General features: G+C 40.6%; 1 protein-coding gene across 1 annotated transcript in view; it reads right to left on the bottom strand.

The window, feature by feature from the left end:
• Positions 1–15,398, bottom strand: part of galnt14 (UDP-N-acetyl-alpha-D-galactosamine:polypeptide N-acetylgalactosaminyltransferase 14 (GalNAc-T14)) — a 158,390-nt gene that overhangs the window by 34,707 nt on the left and 108,285 nt on the right. The window contains exons 4-5 of the mRNA XM_034899358.1: positions 13,159–13,226; positions 6,775–6,840 (exon numbers count right to left, since the gene is read on the bottom strand). Of these exons, the coding sequence (XP_034755249.1) occupies positions 6,775–6,840; positions 13,159–13,226 (134 nt within the window). The remainder of the gene's footprint in view (positions 1–6,774; positions 6,841–13,158; positions 13,227–15,398) is intronic.

Raw genomic sequence — 15,398 nt, 5'->3', positions numbered from 1 at the left:
TGTGTGTGTGTGTGTGTGTGTGTGTGTGTGTGTGTGTGTGTGTGTGTGTGTGTGCTATTTTATGTTTGTGAGAACAAATTACAGTTAAAAACCTAAGTTGCATTAAGTGAATGTGGAAGTCTCAGTTTTGGAAAATAACAAAACTTGTCACTACCAAGGCTGTAAAGGTGTTGATATTATTCAGCAATCTATCCAGCATTTTGTTTGAATCATAGTGATGTATGAAAGGCTGTGTAGGCGATAATTTATACTTGGTCTCACATTCAAAACCATAACCTCACATATCCTAAATCCTTTTGACTTCAAAGGTCAGTGAGAGAGTATTTCTTAAAAGATTTTTGGTGGACTATCCCCTTAATCCTCAGGACAAAGATTTAAAGGCATCATATCTAAAGGTGACCCTGACCGACAAAAACAAATTTTTGATCTCAATGTTCAATTCAGTTGCCCCAAACACAGCTTCACACAAAGACAAAGATAGAAAACTTCTTGGTTGCTCAACAGCCTCCTCATAGCTTCGGAGCTCCGGTGAAATGGCCTATTTAGCGATTCATTGGCAAATTACTCAAGTTGAAAACATTTAGGGCCTTATCTCGTACCCAGCACAATTGACTTTGTACACTGACGCGTGTATCATTCCTTTTTTGCAGCCGATGTACAGCAGACTTTTCCCTCCACTGACGCACGTTGGTAAATTAGGGAATGAATTTGCGCTCCCGGGGACAGTTCAGCAAAACGAGGAGGCGTGTTCAGGTGCAAATGTTCCCTGGTGCTATTTTGCAATTTCTGAAAACTTTGCCACAGAACAGGAAAAAAACCAAGTCTAACGTCAGCGGCGTGTTATTCAAATGCTATTTTAGGGGCGCGTGGTTGGCCGTAATGTAGCGTGTGCACAAGGCTTTTCTCATCTACATGGATGCAGCAGTTCCTAGTTTTGCAAACCATATAAACAAGAATGTCGCAGCATTGTTTGTGGCTGGTTGTGTTTTAAACATATTTGGATGAATCATGGATGTGTTGATGACATAAATGAGGACATACTGTATTAGAGGACATAAGGAGATGTGATGTTGAACTACAGCGGGACTGGACACTTGTGTCCGGGAGTGGCAATGCGCAATGTGCTCCGGGTGGAGCGGGTGGACGGAGATGGAGTGGGGGGAGGAGGAAGGAGCACAACAGCAGCAGGTGGTGCGTTTGGCCTTATTTTGCATCATCCTGGACAGCTCCTGCTCAAGCCATGAGTGAACAGCTCCTGGCGTGTGCCAGACAAATCCGCCGTCATAATAGCAATCCGCCATGGACCAAGTGCACCTGCTCTTAAAGGGACTGGGAGATGGCGCGCTGATTGGTTTATTGCACGTTACGCCCAAACCACACCTAACTACCTCAGACCAACCTATTTTAGATTTGCGTCGGGGGCAAGACTCATATATGTGTGTATATGTATAATAGCAACAGCGCCCAAGATCAGCCTACAAAGCTACTTGCGTTTCACGTTTGAGACTTGCATTCCAGATTGTTAAAACAGGGCCCTGAAACTTTTTGAATCCCTTCTATCTCAAAGCTTCTTAATAAATGTACAAGAAGACAAGAGGCAAAATGAAAGGGTCGGTTGGGAAAGAAGAGAAAAAACGTTTCCAGTATTTTTTGACATCAACCAGAGTCTGAGCTGTCTCCCACACACACACACACACACACACACACACACACACACACACACACACACACACACACACACACAGACACACACACACACACACACACACACGCAACAAAAACACACACAGTCAATGCATTATACCGAGGACATTTGTACAGCTGGTGCACTGGCTGTTTGTGGATAATAAATATTGAACCACAAAAACACTCCAGTCTTCAAATTTGCACAGATGAAGCAAAGTGAAATTACTATGGCTTGTCTGCCTTTAGATTAGGTTTAGGCTAATGTTAGTGAATACAATATGTCTATTAGGGTTCTCACAAGTAAAGCAAGTAAGTTCTTACTAGTGCTTTTATGTGAGGGTGTGTCAGGGAAGACTTATGGCATCGGCATGGTGAGTTTTTATGGGCATTAAAAAGACAATCAAGTCAGAAGGCCTGAAGCCATACACTATTAACAAGCCAAACTGATGAACCCTGCCTGTGTGTGTGTGTGTGTGTGTCTGTGTGTGCCAATGTGTGATCACCATGACTGTGCTATAATGAAATCCTTCAGTGACAGCATGTAGGACAAGTGTTCCTGTTGTTAAAGAGAGAGAGGCAAATGGTGAGGTGAGTTAGAGAGGAAGGAACAATTATAAAATACAACAGGAAAAAGGGAACTACAGAGAAAGCTTAAATAAGAGAAAGAGAACGAGGTGTAAGATACTCAGAGAGAAATAAATAAAACTACTTGAAGAAACAAGAGAGTTATTAACGAAGCAAGACTCATCTTATGTTGTGGTGTTTCTGTGCAGTTATCTGAGTTCAAACGGCAAAGTTCTCACAGAGCCAACAACAAGCATGTTAGAAGTGGTTTCTGAGTGTTTTCTGCTGTAGTTTGTCACAGTGAGACGAGTGCTATCTGAACTCAGGTGGCACCAAAATAACAGCATTGAGATGTCTGAAAACGTCTTTGTCTGTCTCTTTGCAGGAAAAAAAGGTTTACGTGTGGGTGTGTTCCCCGATCATAATCACAATCTTTGAACTTTGAAGGGCAAATGTATAAACTCAAATGGGTTGAAGCTTCTGTGCTTCTATGAGATTTAAGACAACTGATATGGTGCATGGTGAATGTTCCCTTATATGAACGGCTCCTGTAATTACAGCGCTGTCAGAACATTGGTAACACTGTGAGGCATGTTCTGTAAGCACATCTTACATGTCTCACAAGTGACGTACGTAGAGGAGCGTACAAGTGGGGTTTCATGTTCTTTATATCCATGTCAAACATGATGGGAGGAAAAAGGGCCATGACGTTAGAAATGGAGATTACTACCTGGTGCGGCTTCAGGCAGTAGCAAAATCAATTTTTTAATCGTAACAGTCAGCAGACGGACTACATCTCTTGTTGTTTTTGCATTTTTTTTCTTTATGATTATATCTGCATGCTCTCTTCGTTATGCTCATTCCCTATCAGTGTATGCTCTTATAATTTAATTCTTTATTTGGGTCCCCATTAGTATCCACAAAATGGTTGCTAGTCCTAGTTGATAGGACTTATTAATATTTACATGAAGTATATGTTAGGGATAATACCCAATTGCATATTCCACGATTGTATTCAATGATGGAGTCAGTCCTTAACACCTCCTTTCCGATGACATCACAGGTTGTGTAAAGGACAGGGAGGTCTGACTGGTTGTGGACCAACGTGTAGTCCGTCACGTCTCTCAGCCGAGTTACAGCAAAATATTTCCACTCCATAAACGCTTAATCTGACAATTGACCATCGTAGCAGACAAAAGAATTGTGCAGACCGAACACGGCCTAACGCTCACCTCACTTTTGGGGATGTTCTGCTAAATGAAAATCACCCACCCAGAACCTTCTGTTGAATTTGGACATATTTATTTCATTGTTGTGTTGCCAGGCTGCTTTAAAGGTAGGGAAAATACATGTTTTTAACCCTTTCAGTCATATAGCGCCCTCTGTACCTGAATTATACCTGCATACAATTTCATTCATTTTGAAATTGACTACAAAAAAAGTAAGACCAAAGATTCTTAGGAAAATCTTTATAGCATAGATATGTGAAATTAGAGATGAGAGTCACCGTTTTGATAGCCTCATATTGCCAGACCTTCCTCCACAGCACTGCAGAGGAACGTCTGGCTAGTCCATACAGCATTTTGGGATGGGAGAGAAACATATTCTGGTTAATTGCCATTTCTTTAAACTAGTGCTGTCAGTTAAACACGTTATTAACGGCGTTAACACACGCCCATTTTAACGGCATACATTTTTTTATTGCAAGATTAACATTTTGGCCTTGCAAACTTTGTGCTTTTTTTCACATGCTGTTACAACAACTAGCAACGTTAGAAAAACTACAATACCACACCGGTTTTGTCGTTGTGAACTGAGCGATCACCGCAGCACGTCTAGTCTGAAATCACAGCCGATGGCCAAGCACACAGCTGATGCCAATTCTCTTTTTTTCACACTATTATTGATTGACAGTGTTACATGTGTGAGAGACTATTTGCTCCAAGTGAGAATGTTAGTGTGAAATACAGTACAACTATGCCAATGTTGTTCTCAATAAAAAAACATTTAAACAAACCGAGCGATCCACTTTTCCATGTTGATAAGTCCAATAAAATGAGATAAAATAATGGGACAAAAAGAAATCAAGGAACATTTAGAATCGGTCAAAATGTGTGATTAATTGCGATTAATTCTGAGTTAACTGTGACATTAGTGTAACTAATTGCAATTAAATATTTTAGTTGTTTGACAGCACTATTTTAAACCAATCACAATCGTCAAGGGTGGCGCTAAGCATGGAGCAGAGCGATCCCTGGGCCTCTGCAAAAAAAAAACATGTGTAGGCTACATTCAAAGGTTATTTTAGTTGTGCAACAGAAAACCCAGATTGGACAGATAGTCTAGCTGGCTGGCTGGATTTACCCTGCAGAGATCTGAGGAGCAGTTAATAGTCCTCAGAAATCCACCTGATATCTGGGTTTGATATTGGGAAATGATGGTTGAGACTTCAACAGATGACGAGTCCGAAGATTTCAGATCATTTGCAGCTTTATTCAAACAGTGACCAAAATGTCATGACAAAGAGAGGCACCTTTAGTGCACAAACGAATGTCTATTCAAGAGAGACTACTTAACATCAGAAGAACAGCTTTTTAATATTCTTCTTGTCCTCACACATTTCAGTCTGTCTATTTCTGTGGTATAGTAATACCTTCGAACTACTCCTTATATGTAAGACACCTCTAATAGATTGACACATTCTGATCTATTCTCAACTGTGGGATAGGGTTACCTTAAAAACAAGCCTTCTGTGGATGATCCTTAAAATACATCAAAAACCTGTATGCTTAAATATTCCACCTATCACTACCGGAGCTTAGAATTCCACCCCAAAAAAAAGCTAAAGGAAACAGATGTCCGGCCAAAAACGGAGAAATCTGGCGGATTTTCCGGTGGCAACGGAGCAATCCTGGAAGTGGAACGTCGTGTATATGGACTACTGTTTTGACTTGACAAAAAATAAATGACTTGAGACTCAACTTGGACTTGTAAGTCAATGACTCAGGACTTGACTTGAGGCATGATGACTCGGATGACTTGCATGTGTTCATAAGTTTGAACATTGTTGAAAGCTGTTGAAATAATATAATGTAATGTTGTCAGAACAACTCAACTTTTGGAGACACACAACCCCATGTCACGCTGCGGTGGCCTGGGAGGTTGCGTGTTAGCTGATTGTTTTCTGCACTTGCTTGTATCTTTTCTCTCTCTCTCCTGTGAAATAAGATGCCTTCAAGTGCAGTCGGAAACGTCGAAATCTACAAAGTATCCGACGGAAAACGGTACTGCGAAATATAAAGTCTACTCTTGCTTTGTTGGTCGGGGGGGGCGGGGGGGGTTAAGAACCTAACAGGACGTGGAGTAACAGGAACCTTTTAGTGGGCCCTGCAGCATTGACTTCCCAAAATGTTCTTGACCCCATCACACTGTCAAGCTGTCATATTCATTTGCATATTGCATTCATTTGTATTCTGGATTTAGGAGCATAGAAGCTGCTCCACATGGATTATATTGAAAAATGTCATAATGCGTGCCTGCATAAAGAAGTAAACTGAGGAACAACATCCACATTTAGTCTGATTGAGGCATTAACTCTCCCTGGTTGTCATTTGCGTATATTTGCTGCTTCTGGCATGTTAAGAAGGAAAGGGTCCCGATTTAGGTTGTGGTCTTGCTTTTGGATTTGTGATATATTTGGTTTCAGCTCTTGAAAGACATTTTCTCTTCAGGAACATTTCTTTTATGACAGTCTGCGTCTCTTTCTGCCACTCCGGGTGCTATTTCAGTAGCAGCTCCTGTCATTTCAATTCCCTTCAGGTCATTTCAGTTCTGCCGCTCTATATGTAGCCAAAGATGAATGAATCCATTTGTCTGTGAGTGTTTTTACATATGGGCACGTTCAGTCAAATGGATGAGAAAGGCCAACCCTGAACCATTTTATTACGTATACATGCACACGCGCTGAAATATGTTCTACCCACACGCACACAGTCGACTGGTGACAAATGCATACAGAGCAACACCTCCTCCAAACCATATCACCGTATGTGTCATTTTTTCCAACACACAGAAGTGTTTCATAAATTAGCGCCCATAGCCCATAGGTAACAAAACTACTTAGTTGAGTTTAGAAAAAAAGATTGTGGTTTGGGTTAAAAACAGACGTTACTTCACTTCACACAGCGTTAAGTTAAAAAAAAACACGGCTGTTTACTTTTATTTTTAAACAGGACTTGAACCTCGCTCTCCTGGGTGAAGGTCCTGTCTTGTTTGACCCATCCACAACCCCAACACCTACTTTGGAAAAGGCGCCCTTACAGTTTCTCACCTTACTTCCTGCTTTGCTACATTATAATAACTACAGTGACTAGTGGGCGTCGCCGCTGTAAGCGTAAATATAGGACTAAATAGCGTCTTCTACAAATGGCGTCTGGGAGCGTTTTCAGAGAAGGACAGTCTCATGCAGAAACACACACAATTAGCTTGCAAATATATACGCCCACAAACAAGTTGTTGCCATACCTTCTCTCTTGTTGTTGCGAAGGCATTTGACTTTGGGCAGTTTGATGAGAAGCTGGCAGTCACTTTCTGGGGGGAAAAAACAACACAATTATTCAAATGAACAGAACAATAACATACTATAACTGAGTAGAATATTGTGTGCTGTGTAACATATCTTGATAACGTCTTAATGGGGAAGGGAAATTAGCAGCCTGCTGAAAGCAGCAGGGCAACAATTCAAAGCTTTCAGTTTGACAACTCAGACATTTGTTGAGCTGCTGTTCTGCCGCCTGTCTGCTCCCTGCTGAATTTTAGGAGTTGAATTAATATATAATTTGAAATAATTCTCTGCTGTAATACATGTTGAAACAAACTCTGGAGAAAAGTGTCAAAATGAACAGAACAGCTGCACTATGAGTTATTTACAGAAGTGAAATTAATATTTAACACTTGTTTTGGAACAACAATGGCTTTGGAAAATATTGCCTGTCTCACAAAATTAAGTTCAATGCAAATACATTATTTCAGAAAATTACACATCATGATCTAGAAGTAATAATATAGTGTATATTAAATGGTGAGGTAATGATGAGAACGCAGGGGAGCTCCTAATAGCAGCATGGGGGCCCGATGGTTAACACTGTGGCCTCACAACAGGAAAGTTCTGGGTTTGAATCCAGGTCGTTCCGGGCCTTTCTGTGTGGAGTTTGCATGTTCTCCCCATGTCTGCGTGGACTTCCTCTGCCATCAAAAAACATGTACTAGGTTTTCCACTGAGTGCCCTTGAGCAAGGCTCTGGCTCGGATATGGAGTTGGTCTCCGGGTGCTGTAATTGGCTGCCCACTGCTCCCTTGAGGGATCGGTTTAAATGCAGAGAGTGAATTTCGCTACGTGTATGTGACAATAAAATACCTTTATTAATAACTCTAAAGTAACAAGTGATAAATAAATTGCAGTTTATTTCTAATGTTAGGGTTGTCTTCATATTTGTTTTCTTTATTTTAATTTGTTAATCGTTTGGTCCTCAATTGTCAGAGACTAGTGAGAAGGATCCGTTGATATTGGAGACCACAGGGACATTATCAGGTTGAATGTTTGTCCAACCACCAGTCAAAAATCATAAAACAGAAAAGCATTTAAGCCTCATATTTGAGACGCTGAAGCCAGGGATTATTTAGCATTATTTGTTTAACAAAAACGTCTTCAACGATTAACCTATTATGAAAAGAGTTGCCAATGGTTTCAGCTCTCTATCCCTGTGTTATTGTGATATTATTATCTGGAAAATCAACATACGTTAGGGTTACACTTTACGGGAAGGCATCTACATCAGAGTGACATGACACTGTCATGAACGTCCATGACATAACGCTTCTTTTAGGAAGTGTCATTGTTTTGTCATAATAAGTTATGGTTAGGGTTGGAGTTAGAGTTCATGTGTCAATGCCACATGTTCATGACAGTGTCATGTCACTCCTATGTAGAAAACCTCAAGTAAACTGTTACCAAACAGTGTTAAATCCTGTTGTTGTTAGGCTTGTTATTTTATGGTGATGTGATCAGTTTTCCTGTTTCCAGAGCTGCAGGATATTCCTTAACACAAAGGAGAAAACATGTTTTTAATAAAACAACTAAGTCATACTTTACTATTCATTTTGAAACGACTTACTTCCCACAAGTGCAAGTAGTTCAACTGCAAGTCTTTTAGGATTGCCATTACTATATTTTTCCTAGTATTTCATTTATATTTATGCTTTGTGACTGATTTTGCTGCTGTAACACCGTAATTTTCCCATTTTTCTTGGGATCAATAAACATCTATCTATCTATCTATCTATTGCGGTATGAAAAGAACAAATTATAAAAAATAAAAATAAAAAAAGTTTTGGGGAAAGTTTAGTGGTCCTGAATGACTGAAACCTCCATCAGAGCCCTTTGACCCAGACGGGACGCCTGGTCGCTCTCCTCTCCACTGAACTTCTCCTTTCAAGAGGAGAAACTGGGGGCTCTTTGTGAAAAATGAGAAACACTTTGACCCAGATAGAAGTCCTTTCACCCATTTCTTTTGACAGGATTCAAAAACTATAATTTTCACAGTTCAGTCAGGAAACTGAACATCAAGGTTTTAATGTGGCAACAATGTGTGTTTTAGGTTGGAGGGGTGGCTCTGCTCACGCTGACAAACCCACGCAACACATATTTCTGAACATGAACACACATTCAAAATTCACAAACAACTAAATGCTAAAATATAAGGAGCCTGCACGATTTGAGGGCGATGTGGGATAACAGTGATCGATATCACGTTAACAATATTAATTGCATTAAATAGTTATTAAAATGTGCTAAGTTTTGTTGCTTTAAGTATTCCGCTAAAATACAACAAATTGCTTTTTGAATTTTAAACAAACCAAGGGAAATAATTTCCAACATTCTTTCATTGAACAAATTGAACATTATATTGAATATGAAAGGCAACACTAAAAAAATAACTGAATTTATTTTAAAGTGTAATTCTGTACTTTCTTTGAACTTACACAAAAAATTGGTGTTAAAATCTGAGTGTCTATGCTGATGATTCACTGCCTTTCACGATATGTACACGGCCCCAGTTAATATTGCGACGACTATAAAAACATAATATACATTCACAACTATGCAAAGGAGTTTTTAAGAGTTCAACGGGCTAAAATGCCTTTTCATACGTGGCTACAATCGAACGGAATAAACATCCAGTATCTCTAAAACTCATTGAAAAAGAAAGAAATTATAAGCAGGCTATGAAGAAATGGCTCGCAAATAGTCTCTTAGAATAGAGACCTGGTACAAAGGAACTTATATTTATTGTATGTGCGTGAACGGATATTGTTTTTGTACCACAGCCTTGCCTGACTTGCCACACCCGGTTGTTAAGAAAGTACAGACAGACTGAGTCTCCTTCCATTTTAGTTAGGTGGGAGGCCAAGCATCATATGTATTGACACAATAACAAATAAACTACCTGCAAGAGGACACGTACACAGGACACCAACTTGAGTCATTTGGGACAACTGATTACCACATGCGGCAACAACCAGCAGAGACGTTAATTAAAATAATAAAATGGTTGAAATGCTACAAAATACAAATGTAAAAAAAAGTTTAAAAAAAAAAGAGGCCCAGCCTGAATATTGAGAATTCCCAGATCTCTGTGGCTTGAAAAAAAAATATTGAATAAGACAATATCAATATAAATAACTGTAAAAAATCTCTTCAAGGATCTGGAACATATGTGGTGTCGATTGGTCGATTTGAACTCCTCTGCTGGGACTGTGGGGGTACAAAATCTAAAACTTAACGTCCCGCATAGCAACAATATTGATTTTAGAAATCAACAGTCTTTCTAGTTTGAGACGAAAACCTTCTATGAATGTGCAGCAGGATCTTTTCGGGGGAAAAAAGCTAGCATGCTAGACCAAATACCCCAAAATACATCCCTGCAAGAAAATAGGATGGCAGCCAAAGGCAAGATATAAACTGTATTAAATGACACTGTGTGGGAGGAAATGAAGCTTTTCCCAGAGCTTTTCCTCTGTGGTTTTGTGGCTCAGCCTTAACACTCAGTTGTAAAGTGACATGTTTCAACTGCACACACAGTTTCATTAACACTGTGTTTCTTGTTGTTGCTCATTTGCACATATTCTATCTTTAGTTGTTTACTTGCATGTATTAGTCTCCACTGCTGATTGCATCTCTTCGTTGCTTCTTAATAATTTTCTTCACAGTCTAAATCCAGCACTATTTAACCTTCATCACTTGGATTTTTCACTTCTGTGTGTGTGTGTGCGGCACCATCTGTCCTGATTGGCTGTCAGGTTGACACAGCAGGTGTCTTTGATAATAGGATGTTGCAAAGACTTGTCAGCACTTACTACTGAGCCCCCGGTATCAGAGTGCATGTTCTGCAAAGTTGGGTTTTCCTTACAGGAATAATTGGTGTTGATGTTTTTTCCCCCCCTCTGTGCTGCGACGGAAGTTTCTAGTTCATGTCCATTTCACTGTATTTCACCAACTACACACGGAAGGCTCAACAAATTGTTTGAAAAATTTGGCAAGGCAGCCGTGTCTTTGAGACTTTCCTTCTTAATATGTTACACTGAATGGAACATAGCGTAAGTTCAGGCCGGTCAGGGAGTCAAGCTTGGCTATTATCTCAGCTCATAGCGGACAGTCCCTAGGTCAGCACCCCAGCTGACGGCTCAGCTGATTTCCTCCTGCGGATATGATTGGATTTCCAAATAATAGGCTCTATTTGAACTGCTTTTCCCGGCTGACCTTGCTGCATCGCTGCTAGTGCTTGCAACCCACCTCCACCCCAGCTCCTCCTTTTACATTTATATTCATGTTGTCAGACACAATCAATGTCATTTTTGCTGTCACTGAAACTGCTCTGTTCTGTACTCTAGACGGATCCTGCCACCGCTGCTCTCTCTGCCTAAGGCTAGGGCAGGACCGATCCGATATTGACATTGGATATCGGACCCGATATTGACAAAATAGCTGGATCGGAAAAATCAGGAAAAATTTATTTAATTAAGTTAAAAATGAATGAAGTTTTTTATTGCAGCACATCCTACGTCAATTGTTGCCAGCATGTGTGTCGCATGCTGGAAGAGTTAAGTTAACCGTTAAGCAAAATGGAGAAAGCCAAATAGTTGGCTGTGTGGAGGTATTTCACGCTCGCCATGCCAACTAGTTCGTTGGCTGTTTGCAATGTCTGCAAAGTAAATATTTCCAGGGGTGGTGGTGTACTGCACAAAGCGCAATACTACCAATTTATCAAGCACACCCAAACTCCCCATGCTAATTCAATAAATAACATCTCCATTATTTTTTCTTGGTTAGGAAAGTGATGTTTAGTTAGAAAATCTGGTGCCTTTAGTCTCTTTCACATGGTGGAAGGAAGCTATAAGGTATACAGTTTATTGGATCGGGATTGGGTGTCTACAGATACACAAAGCCCTGTGTATCTGTATCAATATCGGGACTGAAAAAAGTAAAATTGGTACATCCCTAGTTAAGGCTTTCCATGTATGCACATGGAAGGGCAGGGAGGTGTGCTCTTTCTGCCTCATGCTTTGCACATTTGCACTAGGGTTTACGGGGAGGCCCCAGAACAGAGCCAGACCGCCAAAATACAAATTGGAGATGAAAAAAAGTTTATTGACAACGTAGTCCTGACAGAATTTGTGTTCAAGTTCACACAAAGCTATTGTACACCTCTTAGATCCACTCACAAGATTCTCTATGTTGAGTTTTCAAACCGCTGGCATTTCTGTTGCCTTCTTTATTGTTTTCCTGTAAAACTTTCAATCTTAAAGGTACTCAGAGGAGGATAAAGAAACACTTGAGGAACTCCAAACACAGATAAATTAACCAAAAACAATTAAAAATGTATCAGGTTCCATATCTCCTGAAGCTGCTGTTGAGCTGTCCTTCTGTTGCATGTTTATGTTTTTCTCCAACCCCAAAAGCAAAGTGCAGACAAATTGTTTATGAGTGTATTGAGGTCAGGTCAGCAGATGTGGAGGGGAACATATTTTCTAGCAAGAGTGTAAATAAAAATAGAAACTACGAAAGATTAGAACAAGTTCACTGATTGCTCCTCTTGTAAAAGTGAGATAGTTACAAACTGTTTAAACATATATCATTTGATTTGTAAAAAAAGACATTTATTTCCCAAGACAGCTGGGCAGTAGTTTTCGAACAGGAGGGAATAGTGCATTTGTTGGGGACTATTTTCAGGGGTGGGTTAATCCCCATTTGGCGCTCTAGTGAGTATTTGTGGCAGCAGGACTTTGTGAGTCAACATAAACTACAGTGTGTGTGTGTGTGTGTGTGTGTGTGTGTGTGTGTGTTCATGGTGATGAAAGAAACATATCACCCAGTGCAACAGTGTGGCTTACTTTTTATGGCACAAATGGAAGAAGATGCGTAGGGCTTTGATACACACACAATGTAAGTAGGAGAATTTGTCAATTCTAGTTGGTTTTGGTATTTTTATGTGATTTGTTGGCAATAAGAAAAACAAAGAATATCCAAAGAATCTAAATTGTATAACTTTTCCCCCCCTTTGTTTTGTCCCTTTATCCTTTCTTTGTGTCTCTCTGGAGACCGAGTGGGCACAGCTGCATACTGTCCATATAAAGCTTGTTGGTCTCCTCTTTGACCCAGGACAGAGTCTCTTTTCATCTTCACTGTAATCCGGAAACTGTGGACCCAGCTGCTGTGGACACATTCTCCATCTGACCTGTTGTGAGGATCTCATCTCTGTTATCTCTGACCTGGAATGTATGTGTGTGTGTGTGTGTGTGCGTGCGTGCGTGCGTGCAAGCGTGTATGTGTGTGCGGCCAGCTGCAGCTCACCGTCACCGCTGAAGTCGTCCACCAGAATGATCTCATGGATGAGATGAACTGGAGTTCTGTTCAAAACACTGGAGAGACAAAGGAAAATATTAGTCTCAAATATGCACAGACACAAGTACAGTCACAAAAAAGGCATGTGCAATATACAGAAAGCTGAAGTAAATGCCAACACACACACACACACACACACACACGCACAGGTGATCATGAATTCATTATGTACGCACTGCACGCCATATGAAACAACATATTGAAAATGTCAGCCCAAATTCCTGTTATATAAATGTATGACGTGTCGCCTCTAAGAAACTATTTCATTAAAGAGGAAAATTGAAACATAAAAAATTCATAACTTTTACTGGAGGAAAATAAGAAAACGTGTTTTGTTCTGGGTGTTCTGCTCTACTTTATTTAATTATTTCTGCTATTCAATAACCTGCCTGTTCATCATCCCCTCAGGATAAGGCTGAGGAAGGAAGGGAAGGAGCAAGGAAGGAAGGAAGGAAGGAAGGAAGAGAAGAAAGGTAGGAGATCAGAAGAAAGATACAGTAGATAAAACAGGGAGCAGACACTAATTAGGAATATGAAGAGAGATGGAGGAATGACTGGAAGGAGAGTTGAAGGAAAGAGAGACAGGTGACGAGAAGGAAAGAATGTGGAAAGGAAGAGCAAGGAGAAATAAAAATGAAAGAAGTAAAGCAGAAAAGAATAAATGGGAAAGGAAAAAGAAGGAAGGCGGGACAAAGGAAACAGGGACGCAAGAAGAATACAGATGGAGTTGGTAAGAGAGGTGGAGAGAGAATAAGGAAATAAAGGCAGAATGACGAGAAGATTAAAAGAAGGGTAACATGGATAGTAGGAGGATATAAAAAACGAAAGGATGGAGAAGAATGGAAGAAGACATGATGGAAAAAAGATAGACGTGAAGGAGAGAGAGAGGCTAAAGGGAAAACAACGGAAGTAGGGGTGGAATGGTTCATGTTTTTATAAGGAACCAAAACAGTCCGGGTGTCACGGTTCAGGGCAGGAACTTACTCAGAGAATACACGGTGTGAAAATTAATAAAACTTCCATGAATGCATATAATTAATGCAATGCGGAACTACTGCTAGATTCTCAGGTTCTTCACGGACACCTAATCCGTAGCCCCACCTTAGCTCTAGAGCTCTGATTGGCATAACGTATGTAGCCGAGCTCCACTTATGTATGCGGTTTTAGTGAGTCAGACAGAGTATGGCGAGCGGTGGTGAAGAGTTAGAGGAGCCGCCGGCCTCTTTAACATCGCAAGTTTGGGAAAACGTTGGCGTTACGCTGCCTTGTTTCTTCAGGCTAACTATATTAGCTTCAGCCAGGCCCAGAGCAGCTTTTTGCGGTGAAAATGGACGGGCGACGTTGTGATACCGTTGCATTAATCAGGTGATTTAGTTTGTCTCTGCTGAGAACAGAGATGCTTATTTTGTTTACCGGTTCCAGATGCAGTCTGGAGATGAGGTGAGGAACTTATACTTTACATCTGACTTTACACACCCCAGGTTGGGGAGCGACTGTATGACACTACAGCTGGAGATAAACCAGATATATAATAAAAAGGTATGAGCCGAACCGTAACTTCTGTGTACCGTTGTGATGGAAAAAGATAAGACAGAAAGAAAGAAGGAAGGAGGGAGGGAGGGAATCAAGAAAGAACCCGAGGAAGAAGAAAGAAAGAAAGAAATGGGAAAAGTGTTTCAGAGACGGTTGGTAAAAACTAAAACAAAGAGCATTAGTGAACAAAGCTGCATGTGATGAAAACTATCCACAGGAGAAGAGGGGAATTAATGAAGGTACGGATGAAAGGAAGCATGAATAGAGAGAAAGAAGGCAAACCATTGGTGGACTGGGACAGAACAAGGGAAAGAACTTTATATATGGAGGACAATAGATAGAATTTAAAAGAGTTGAAAGTGAAGCCAGGGAGCGAGGAATGGAAGGAGTTGAAGCTGATAATGTGGGAGGAAGGAGGAGGTGTGGAGCAAAACTATGAGTCTCTGAGGCACCGGACCCCATCAGGAGGAGTGATGGATGCCTGGGGAGGGAGGTAGGGAGGGAAGGTGGAGCGAGATGAAAAAGGGAAGGATATTAAAGAATGAGAGAGAGAGAGAGAGGGAAAGAGAGATAGATGGCAGCCTAGTAAGGGAGACAAATAACCCAGACTGTAACTCTCTCTCTCTCTCTCTCTCTCTCTCTCTCTCTCTCTCTCT

Source organism: Etheostoma cragini, chromosome 18 (genome assembly GCF_013103735.1).
Source record: "Etheostoma cragini isolate CJK2018 chromosome 18, CSU_Ecrag_1.0, whole genome shotgun sequence".
Lineage (NCBI taxonomy): Eukaryota > Metazoa > Chordata > Actinopteri > Perciformes > Percidae > Etheostoma > Etheostoma cragini.
The sequence above is the reverse complement of the archived record's forward strand: the minus strand, read 5'-3'. Positions and strand labels throughout refer to the sequence as shown.